The sequence below is a fragment of the Acanthochromis polyacanthus genome, chromosome 15 (genome assembly GCF_021347895.1).
Source record: "Acanthochromis polyacanthus isolate Apoly-LR-REF ecotype Palm Island chromosome 15, KAUST_Apoly_ChrSc, whole genome shotgun sequence".
Lineage (NCBI taxonomy): Eukaryota > Metazoa > Chordata > Actinopteri > Pomacentridae > Acanthochromis > Acanthochromis polyacanthus.
Genome location: NC_067127.1, coordinates 14931666 through 14944006, shown reverse-complemented (window position 1 = coordinate 14944006; position 12341 = coordinate 14931666). Strand labels below are relative to the sequence as shown.

The window sequence follows — 12341 nt, the reverse complement described above, 5'->3', positions numbered from 1 at the left end:
ACCTACTTGCACCCAGGAAACAGTCCGTTAACCTTCTGAAACAGCTTGTTGAAGACGGACCATCTTCCATGTCGGATTGTGAGCGCAAAATGAGAGAGGAGCCACGGAGAAAAGTGCGCCTCTGCAGCTGCAACTTGGTGCGTCTGGGCACAAAAAAAGAAAAAGAAAAAAAGAAAAAGAAAAAAAATCAAAACTATTCCAGGACGCGCTGAGGTGATGGTGGTGTCCTCAACGCTTTGAAGCTGTGCACGGTTTAGGAAGGGCAAGGAGAGCACAGTGTGCCGCCGCCCCCCTCCTCCAGCAGCGCTATGATCCAGCACCGCTGGCCGAGGTGTAGCTACGGTCGGTCCGCCTCCTCGGCGTGGTGGCTCCGCTGTGGATGTGCAGCAGCAGCAGACTGAGGGGAGCGGAGATGTCGACGCATAGACACAGAGAAATGGGAGTAAACACACACGCGCGCGCGAACACACACACACACACACACACACACACACACACACACACACACACACACACACACACACAGGGAGAGACGGGAGCGCGCCACCGTCAATTTGCGCAGAGCGATCCTTTGTAATTTTCAAAAGAAAAGCCCAGATGGTATTTGCTGCAGGAAATACCCAATGAGAAATGCTAACATGAGCAAAGCCTGATTCTGTTTTATCAGTCACGAAAACACATTCATCAGCATTTTTATGAATGTCTAAAAAACAAACGTCCACTGGCGATTAATAAACTGTTTTATGCGGCTATGACATATTGCTGCAAACATTCATTATGACACTAAGCACAATGAAAAAGGAGAATGTGTGCTTTCTTTTTAAATTATTGATTCTCAATATTTTCGAGGATTATCAGTAAACCAAGCAAATAATTTGAAGGGCCAATCGTCCTTATTTCAGATATTTTTGCGCACTTGACGCGTCTGGGACGCTAACCCTCGACGCTGCTGTGCTGAACTGCTGTTCCTGTTCCTGAATTTGGCTGCTGTTTCCTCATCCACGACTGTGGTCAAGGAGGAGACAGTGACAACCTCCAAATTTGCAGCATGGCAGGACAACGCACTGGAGTGTTGAGGTTTTTTTTCATGCACTGTCTGAAAAGATGCAGCATATAATGTTTACAGACGTCGGATTTTTACGCATCGATGTGCCCTTTGGCAAGGCACTAAATCCCCTCCTGCTCTCCAGGTCTTGAAGACTCTGACCTCTGACTTCATCAGCAGATTTAAAATCAAGGGTCATTCTGCAGAGTGAAGTAACCAAATTTTATGAATGACTTGTTCCCAGAATGCACCTTCATTCAGATCAGTTTTTCACTTAAGGCCAGACAAAGGAGAGCCACCATAGCAGCCAGTCTGTGTAAGAAAAATACATATATAACATTTCACTATAGTGCAGTCATGAAGAGTCTATTCAATGTACTGAACACACAAAAAAAACAAAAGGACAGTCTAAACATTGATAACACCAAGGTCTATTTTGTGCCTTATCTCGCTTGAGATTGTACATAAAGTTCTTTTGTGCGACGAAAATAAGATTTGTCTTTCTTTGCGTTGATATTTCGGCTCTTGCTTTAAATATCTGCAGAGACGTGCATTTACTAAAGGAATGTATTCAATTGATTTATTTCACCAGCCTAACTCAGTTGCACATTTACATAAATTATAATTGTAAATATTGCCTTGAATTGGCACAGTAAAATAAATCAATGTGGTACATTCCTTTAGCAAAGTCCTAACTCTGCAAATCCCTGCGAAGACTGCACATCTGCAGTGCCACTGAAATATTTAGACACTCTCACTACAGTCCTGGAGTGGAGATATAATCCTATAAGAATAATGACCAATCCCATAGTGAGAGTAATGAAAATAATGGAATTAACTTCAAATTCTATAAACCAGATGAACATTTTGGTTTGTCAAGAAGACAATCTAAAGAAAGAAAACAATAGAAGCTTGATATGAACAATGGGATTCTACGGTGCAGAATTAAAATTTGAAAATGTCACAAATTAAATGTTAAACCCCAGAATATCCCAGTGCAATACCAAATCTTTTCCTCCTTTAAACAAAAACGTAAAAAAGTTCAAGTCAACTGTGAGTCAAAGGATTTCCGGAATCAGCTTTCTCTGACGTCTTTAAGGCCACCGTTAATTCCGGTTAACTCTACAGGTTATGCCTTAAAGCTACCCAAAGAATGCAACACAATTAATGTTTATATTTCCAACATATCCAGAGACATGTTATTCATCTATAGGACACTGGTAGAGCAAAACAATCCTGACATAGAACTAATTTTGTGTTGTAAATCAACAAACTCCAGACAGCCTTCCTGAGGAGCTCTGTTTGGATTAAATGCACAGAATATCAACGGATATCAACTGATTTGTCTTTCTGTTCATGTGAATCGCTGAGGTGGGGATACTACATCAAGTCCCAAATGAAGTGAGCCCCCTATCTCTACAACCTTTGCAGATGTGAGCTCGTGCTATCAGCGCTCAGAGCGCCTAAACAGCTTTGACTCTGCAACATGATACAGCATAAAGTGTGCCAGACTCCCTCATGGCTGCAGCACTACATACTGATCATATCGAGAGAGCGAGAGAGAGAAGTGTGGGAGCTGTGGCAGGTTACGTCAGCAAGTGTGCTATCAATCACTGGCATTCCTACACTCTGGAGCAGCTGCTCCATTCAGAGGTCTCATGTATATATAACATAATGGATTCTCTCTGTTGCTTTTTCTTCCATTTTAGTCTGATCAGAAAAGCCCTTAAACGTAGAAACAACACTCTACACTACACCCCAACGCTGTTGATTTCTCATTGATGATGCTGCCTTTTCATTATTTTTACAACAAAGCTTGTATCTGTTCATTTAAAACACTAATCTAACACTATTTTCTAATGCCCAGGAATCTGGCAGGTAGTGCTGAAGGGAGAATCAAAGAAATTCAGCCATCTCTGTGAAATTTAACAACATGCAGCACATCACCAACCTCCTATTTAACAATTCAGAAACATCATTTTGACAGCATTTTAATCTGGGAAGTCCACATAGAACACTTATTTCCAATCTTCTTTTCCTCTAATATAAGGAAATATATTAAGAAAAAGAAGGGTAAAAAGGAGTTTTTCAAAAAAAATGTGTGAAATGTAACAAGTAAAACAAGCAAACAACAAAATCTAATGAAACGAATCTCTGAGCTGATGAAGCTCCTTCATCTGCTTTAGGGCTCACCTCTGCGCATCCTCCCTGCACTTCAAGTAGCTTATGCACGGAAATTTAGATAGAAAACAAATGCTTGAAAATGTTCCCTGCACAGTTCATGGCTGGAAGTTTATGAGCTTATGTGAGACGGTTATGGCTGAAGAACTTATAGGGAATGCAGTAGATCACAAGGGATGCCACAGCTCTGTCTGTGACCTGCCAGTGAACTCTCCTGATTCGCTGCTCTCCAAAGTGGCAAAGCAACCGTTTTCTTACGCTTTATAAATTATGGCATAACAGGAAATAACTGACCAGTCTGACCTGTCAAAATACTGAGATTTCAACTGTGCTTTGATTAATCCACTTGGAATGAAAGACAATCTCACAAAAAATACCTAAAGACAATACCAGAAATAAAAGGTTTTAGGTTTTATTCACACAGAAAGCTGCATTTTTTTGCACACTGTTCAAAAATGGCTTCTGTTCTAATGTATATTTATAGGGAATCCAGTTTCTTACTTTGAATTCTCAGTTGGAAAAAGACACAAAAGCAACAGAATAACCCCGGCATATCTTGAGCTGTCAGATGTTTCCTGTGCTAAGGTGATCTGCATTTTGTTACAGACACATTGTTGGTTGCTGCCTAAGCTGCCCGATATCTGTAGTTGACGAGTAAAAGATTACCAAGTCCTTACTTTGACCCTGACATTCCAGGACTTGACTTTTAGAAGTTTGGTAACATCCTAATTTCAATAGGACATTCAGTTGTATACCTTTTCAAATTCTAACACATTTTAGTACATTTCTCCTGACAAGATGATGTCCTGGACAGTGTCCAATTCTTTATAATTAACTAAAAGTAGCTACAGTCCCTTGTGAAAGTATTCGGCCTCCTTGAACTTTTCAACCTTTCGCCACATTTCAGGCTTCAAACATAAAGATATAAAATTTTAATTTTTTGTCAAGAATCAACAACAAGTGGGAACAATCGTGAAGTGGAATGAAATTTATTGGATATTTTAAACTTTTTTAACAAATAAAAACCTGAAAAGTGGGGCGTGCAATATTATTCAGCCCCCTTGCATTAATACTTTGTAGCGCCACCTTTTGCTGCAATTACAGCTGCAAGTTGCTTGGGGTATGTCTCTATCAGTTTTGCACATCGAGAGACTGAAATTCTTGCCCATTCTTCCTTGCAAAACAGCTCGAGCTCAGTGAGGTTGGATGGAGAGCGTTTGTGAACAGCAGTCTTCAGCTCTGCCCACAGATTCTCGATTGGATTCAGGTCTGGACTTTGACTTGGCCATTCTAACACCTGGATACGTTTATTTGTGAACCATTCCATTGTAGATTTGGCTTTATGTTTTGGATCATTGTCCTGTTAGAAGATAAATCTCCGTCCCAGTCTCAGGTCTTTTGCAGACTCCAACAGGTTTTCTTCCAGAATGCTCCTGTATTTGGCTCCATTCATCTTCCCATCAATTTTAACCATCTTCCCTGTCCCTGCTGAAGAAAAGCAGGCCCAAACCATGAGGCTGCCACCACCACGTTTGACAGTGGGGATGGTGTGTTCAGGGTGATGAGCTGTGTTGCTTTTATGCCAAACATATCGTTTTGCATTGTGGCCAAAAAGTTCAATTTTGGTTTCATCTGACCAGAGCACCTTCTTCCACATGTTTGGTGTGTCTCCCAGGTGGCTTGTGGCAAACTTCAAACCAGACTTTTTATGGATATCTTTGAGAAATGGCTTTCTTCTTGCCACTCTTCCATAAAGGCCAGATTTGTGCAGTGTACGACTGATTGTTGTCCTATGGACAGACTCTCCCACCTCAGCTGTAGATCTCTGCAGTTCATCCAGAGTGATCATGGGCCTCTTGGCTGCATCTCTGATCGGTCTTCTCCTTGTTCCAGGTGAAAGTTTAGAGGGACGGCCGGGTCTTGGTAGATTTGCAGTGGTCTGATACTCCTTCCATTTCAATATGATTGCTTGCACAGTGCTCCTTGAGATGTTTAAAGCTTGGGAAATCTTTTTGTATCTAAATCTGGCTTTAAACTTCTCCACAACAGTATCTTGGACCTGCCTGGTGTGTTCCTTGGTCTTCATGATGCTCTCTGCACTTTAAACAGAACCCTGAGACTATCACAGAGCAGGTGCATTTATATGGAGACTTGATTACACACAGGTGGATTCTATTTATCATCATCAGTCATTTAGGACAACATTGGATCATTCAGAGATCCTCACTGAACTTCTGGAGTGAGTTTGGTGCACTGAAAGTAAAGGGGCCGAATAATATTGCACACCCCACTTTTCAGTTTTTTATTTGTTAAAAAAGTATAAAATATCCAATAAATTTCATTCCACTTCACGATTGTGTCCCAATTGTTGTTGATTCTTGACAAAAAATTAGAATTTTATATCTTTATGTTTGAAGCCTGAAATGTGGCGAAAGGTTGAAAAGTTCAAGGGGGCCGAATACTTTCACAAGGGACTGTATATCACACTGTAAAAATCCTGCACTTGTACCAGGTAGAGTATTATTATTATGGATGCATTTATGTGCAAACAGAAGCTGATTGTGACAGTATTCATTTTGACGATTTTATAGCTCTAATAAAAAATTGTTCTATTTAAACTGTGATTTACTGAATACTTTCCCTTCAAAAATACAAAATGACATCTTGATTTTTCCCCCCCTAACCAGTCTTGTCGAATTCCAAAAGTATTGATTTTAAGACAAAGAGAATCAGCATGATCCCCAAATCTATAGTAGTGCAGTATATATTATGAGTGCATCTCTTTTGTGATTTAAACCTTCATATCTATAACTGTCCAATAATTGGAGTGTATTTCCCTCTAAAATGTAGCTAAGTAAAGGAAAATGTTTAATTTGACATGCAAGAACTATCCATCCATCCATCCATCCTCTATACACCGCTTTATCCTCATTAGGGTCGCGGGGGGTGCTGGAGCCTATCCCAGCTGACTCGGGCGAAGGCAGGGGACACCCTGGACAGGTCGCCAGTCTATGCAAGAACTAAAGTACCTCAAATGTGTGGTTAAGCACTTTGTTCTGTTCTACCACTGGTCATAGCTACTTTTGCACTGAGGATCATATAACAAACAGCAGTTTATGAGAAGATAATGCTCAGAGTTTCAATAAAAAGCAACTGCACTTTTCTTTTTGGTGCTTGAAGACATTTTACCCCTCATCCAAAAGGCTTCAGGTCATATTTCTTCAGTTCAGAACTGAAGCAACCTCTTGGATGGGAGGTGAAATGTCTTTAAGAGCCAAAAAGAAATGTCTGCTTGCTTTTTAGGGTGACCATGATGTTGACGTCTGTGAATCTTCAGATAATTTAGAGGTAGATCATAGCCAGGCAGGTAAAAAGCAGGATTTTGTTGCTAAATTGGCATCACAGTACCTTTTTAATTAATTTGGAAACAAATGGAATAAATTAACTAAGCACAAAAGACCCAGGAACACCTCCAAAATGTCTGTCAGGGCTCTCTCTGGCTTGATCTACATCAATTTGGACTGGGAGTGAACACTTTATTCTCTGTCAACATCATCCTGCCACCAAATCCCATATCCATCTGTGAATGGATAGCATGTGTGCTACAGAAAAATTTATGGAAATCAAAAAGGTGATGATGAAAGAAGCTGAAATCTCATCTGTGTCAACATGGGAAGTGTGTGTCACATGCAGAAGGCACCTATGGCTTTTGGTGAAAGAGCGGCTTTGCTATTGTCCGCCGGGGGGATCAACAGCTGACTGGAGAGTGAGTGGTCGGCAGCCATGCTTAACTGTTCCCCCCTCTCTGCTGTTTTTAGCAAACATCCTCCTGATGACTGCGCCCTGCCTCCCAACATGAGAGCTGCACATCTTCAGACGTGTGTGTTCTTGTTCACACACGGCCTCACCCCCCTGCCCCCCACATTACAGACCTCATCCACTTAAGCACATTTCTGATTCAAGGCACTGTACAAGCTTTTTGCACACTGCACACACACACGCCACAGATGCAAGTGAAACATTTACAGATCACATGCAAACACACGCAAACATGAACACATATACACACACCATGCAGGAGCACATCTACGGAGGCACACACACACACACACACACACACACACATCACATGCGGCAGACACACACCACAGAGACTTCCAGTCCCCTCCCCCCAACTGAATAGTCTGTTCTGACAATCCACAGGACAGCCGGAGCATTGACGTCAGAGGCAGGCCCATGAAAATACAGGGTCCCTGGGGGGCTGAGGGAGTTATGCACATCTTCACAGCTTGGCTCGCAACTAGTTCAACAACCAAAGAGCATATTAATGCCTCTGTTTACTCTTATTTGTCAGAAAATGCAATAACAATAGTAAAAAAAAATTTTTAAACAGTCCACATTTACACAAAAGCCTGGCATGCACAAATTTGCATGCGACTGCAATGCGGCTCATCTCAAACGTGACGTCAATGGACGTCATTGCACTGTGATCCATTAGGACAAATGTGAGATAGGTGCATAATTTAGGTTAATGGAAATACAAATCACAGCACACCATTACCTGCCCTCTGTCGTCTTAATCATTGCCATTTTGAGTAACTGCTGTCAGATAGTGGTATATCAGACGCACCCAGAGGAAAGGTTTGCTGCTCGCTCAGACATCCTCACAGTCCCGAGAGAAAAGATGACATCTTTGTTTATCGCACAGTGTTCTCAAGCTCGTTCTGTTTTTGTTCTTCTAAGAAATCATTAGGACATCAGATCCATTAATCTCATTGTTCTCCGCTCATTCGCCTCCTCTCACCTTTTCTGAGATGATCACAGGTGTAGTTATTGTTTTCCTGCCTGCAACCAAATATAGTGTGTGTTGCTGTGGTCGTAGCTGTGTTGTTTCAAAGAAGGGTCCTACACGCACAGAAAAAGGCAACGTGTCTTGAGCTCGGCTTGTTTGGGTAGAAAGCATTGTTGGTTATTTCAGGAAATGTTCGTGATTAGCTGCATTTTATTTAATTGAAAAAGTGTGTGTGCAAATGTACGGTATATTTAGATATCATAAAAATGTAAAAAAAAAAACATAGCAGGGGATGAATATAATATTAACATTATTATATTTTTATTTTGTTATTTATATATTATTTTGTTAATGGTCCAAAATACAATAAAGAGGATTTTATATAATACATTTGGATTTTTATTCCAAAGTGAAACATACAAAACAATTGAAAATGAAATTTTTAAGGCATCACCACCCTCTCCAGTATTGCCCCTATTGTTTTTGCCACCTTCACCCATTTAACCAGTACCTAAAATCAGTAATGGGCTCATTATACTGACATTAAAACATGTAGAACCCATAAGCATGAAGTGTTTGGAGACAAACATAAAAAAACTGCAGATTAGATCTCACCTTATTTATTCACTCTTTTGAGCACTATTCTCTGATTTTCATTCTCCATTTTTACCTTGTAGTTCAGAACAGAATTCTTTATTGCCATTGTCCAGCGTGCAACAAAATTAATCAGCGGTCCTGTCAGTACACTCACACAATCTTACATTTTTGAAGGCACAATAAGAAATGTGTAACTATAGAATATAACATCTAGCAGAGAAAAAATAGCATGTGCAAATGTATGCATGAAAACAGTGGGATGACTTCTTCTTTTTCTCCAGGAGTGCAAATGATGTTGCACATCTGGATATTGCAAAGTGCTGAGCATGTACGAAAAAATATGACTTAAGTAGTTTCAGAAAATGCATACAAGGTGCATGAGGTAGCATGTTCGCTAAGTTAAGTCTGTCCATTGTCATTGTTTCTCACAGAAAATGGCAGCCAAGATCAAAATGAAGTCTCCAAGAGGGAATGAATGCAGTAGTCGACCTCTGAGATTATTTTTATGAACATAATTTCATCGGATGACTGAGTTTGACCACAATGCATCAAAGTGATGGCTTTCAAGTCCATCCACATGCAGAAGGCGTTGAATATTTAAATCCTGACTATAAACTTTGTTGCCTTTGGAGTTACCTGGACAGCCACTGTCCTCTTTTGTAAATCTAGTCCAGGCTAAACATCTATGCGTGTGTAAAAAATTGCAAAAATAATCCGACTAAATCGTTCATATTGTGTTATGTCTTTGCACGGAGGACAGAGCAAAGTGAACAGAGCTAGTCTCAGTTGACTCATCTCCTGCGGTTTCTCTAAAGTCCAGAACGCTTGTATTACACCCTAATGATTTTCTGTTGAACCAGATGATTCTTCAAACTTTCGATTGCCCAACAGAAGCTCTGATTGTTTCCTCCATGTTGCAAAAAGTTTGAATCTAGATCCAAGCCCTTAATGAGATCCTTATGTACATTTTAAATAATCAGACATTTATAGCTGATGCTTCACATCTTTTCAGTGCTGCAACCAATCCAGACGACAAATACACCCATAAAATCTATTCTCTAGTAGGTGGTGTGTCAATCTGCAAGTAAGTCGGGGTAAAGTCTTCCCTGTGAGGACCACAAGGTTTAGCTCCACCTTTGAAGCTCTGTCTCCTGTAGTTAGGCGCTCACATGAGCATAAGACTAGAGCATCTTCTCAGAGAAAATGTCGTCATCACTCAGAAGGTCACATTTTACGACCTGAACAGCTGTCGTATGTCATAACTTGGGGGAGATTTCCTTCCATATGGACAACATGGTGACAGGAAATCAAGAGTCTGGTGCAATGGAACCATTAAAGACAGGATGACTTTTTGTCAGCACAGTTGCATCAAGGGAAACACTTTGGAGACAACACAGCAGGGAATACATGTTGTGTCCCCAAAGACAAGTGGCCAGTAATACAACTTAAACTCCTCAGCTGCCTGCGTGTCACTCCAGAAGAGGTGCAGTTCTGACTTGTTAACAGGAAACAGGCTGATTTGCTGAAAGTTGCCTTTTATGGACTCACTGACATTAACCGTATGTTCAAGAAATCTGAGGAGGACGATGTGAGGACGATCAAGACTGGTCCTAATTTTCATTTGGGATGAAAATTAGGACCAGTCTTGATCTTTCCAGTATGGTTGTGATAAAGGATTCTGCTTTCTACTTTGTTCCTTTGCCGATATCGCAGGCACATAACAATACCGTTTCTTTTTTTCGGAAATTCCTTTGCCATTTCAGTAGGACAAAGTTCTTTCTAAGAGCTACATTACCCCAACAAACAGCACAGTCCACAAGGGAACACAAAAAATAGCTGTCAGGTCCCCAAAATGGCAGAATGTCATACTCTTCATCTTCACTATCCTCTACCTGCCAATGGCACTCCAAAGTTTGAAGACAAGGTCTAATAAAAGTGCATGACTGGCCACATGTCGACTGACTGGACTGTCTAACTGGATAATTCAACCTAATTTGTGCAGGCCAGGCCACTACTTCAATAGTTTCCTCCTGACAGTTTTGCCGAGACAGTTTATCAAATTGATCTTTCTGGAAAAAGTACAAAACTACATTAAGGCTCAATCTTTGTAATCTAAACTAAATGGATCCTTAGTACAGCTGGATTTGAAGGACTGGTGCGTGGTGGTGGTTTAGTTGAATCTGACTATTATCTCGTCAGTTCATAATCACTTCCGCGATGCAAACCACAACAGCCACAATATTTGACTTGCAAAGTTGCCATACATGATATCTTTGGCCCCCTTTTTGCCTCAGTGGTCCAGTACAACACCTGCATTACTACTGACACTGGAGGTGGTGCCACTGATCCTGGGCTAAGCGGAAGAAAATGAATGGATGGATAGATGGGTTGTCTCGTACCAAAAGTCTTGACCAATCTTGAGAACGACAGATAAATTTGGTAGACACCCTTAGTTAATTTTTTTTTTTTTTGCTAAATCCAATGTGTTAGGCCTGGCAGACCATCATCAATACACAACACAATCTGTAACTCTTATTGGTTGGTCTTGGCACCTTTATATAAGCCTGGCTATTGTTTGGGTATTGTAATTGCTGAGATAAAAGACTGCAGCAAATTTGCCAAAGCTAAACCTAACAGGGCAAGAGGTGAGCTGTCAGATAATCTGACAGGTTTTAGGTCGATTAGCAGTTTCACTAGATTATCTGAGCCACCTAATTTGTAGAGAAACCTGAAGTGAGCATGCCTAAAATGTCAGCAACAGTCTCGTATTTACAGAGGAAATATCTGTTAATGCTAACACAGACAGCAGGGCAAAGCTGAACCAGGGAATGAACTCTGAAAAATGTTTATGAGCAGATAGTTTAGGCAATAACTTTTCTGCTCACCCTTGTTTTTCTTCCATATAACTTTGGTTCAGCTGAGGGTTTGTTTAAAGTTGTCTCTCTACTTGTGTCTCGGTGGTGATTGGGGATTTTTCCCACGTTGCAGCCATTAACTTGGGGAGGACAATGTTAGGCTATTTTATCCAAGAGAATCAATGGCTTAGAGCTACAAAAAACAAACAAAGGAGCTGTAAAAACCCTTCTTTTCCTTTCAGTGAAAGCAATGAAGCTGCTTGTTCTTGATCAGGAGAAAGGAAACCGTTCTATGAGCTCTGTTATAAAGGCATATGGCCACCTGCTTCCTCCCAAAATCAACAACGGAACTTAACAGTGACAAGGACTTCTACACTGTAGGAAATACCAAAAAGGATGAAAATAAATAGTAAAGAAAATGGCAGTGGTGTAAGGCCATAGTTCATAGTGCTCAGGTGTAAAAGACTGATTGTATGTTCAACATCTCTATCATTTCTGAGATCTCAGTTCAATTTATGATCACCTTCCATTGATTTTAATGCACACTGTTTATATGCCGATTTTTACACAATAGGATTTAGGTCTAATTGCGGTGTTAAAACCGATGGCTTTTTGTGTTTTTAAATGTAAACTGGAACCAGAATTCGTAGATGAGCACAGATGAACTCAGATGCAAGGCAGGAGGTGTGAAAAGGAAGTAAAAACCAAGAAAAATCTGTTTTACATCAGTGTCATAATTTCTACTCATTCCTGAAATAATTCCGCTTGTGATGAAATTATGAATGTGTTTACTACTGTAATGTAGCAATTAATGAACTGTGCAGCACGAGAAGAATGTCATCTCTCATAAAAATGAATGTTTAATTGCATA

At 40.5% G+C, this 12341-nt stretch overlaps 1 protein-coding gene across 5 annotated transcripts in view; it reads right to left on the bottom strand.

The window, feature by feature from the left end:
• Positions 1–12341, bottom strand: part of pde10a (phosphodiesterase 10A) — a 63845-nt gene that overhangs the window by 41362 nt on the left and 10142 nt on the right. Inside the window, exon 1 of one of the 5 annotated variants that reach the window (XM_022192348.2) lies at positions 7–443. The exons of 3 other annotated variants lie outside the window; for them this stretch is intronic. In XM_022192348.2, coding sequence (XP_022048040.1) covers positions 7–70 — 64 coding nt within the window. In that variant the 5' untranslated portion in view covers positions 71–443. Of the gene's footprint in view, positions 1–6; positions 444–12341 lie in introns of those variants that run through there. One more of the 5 variants, XM_022192349.2, reaches the window with a different exon arrangement.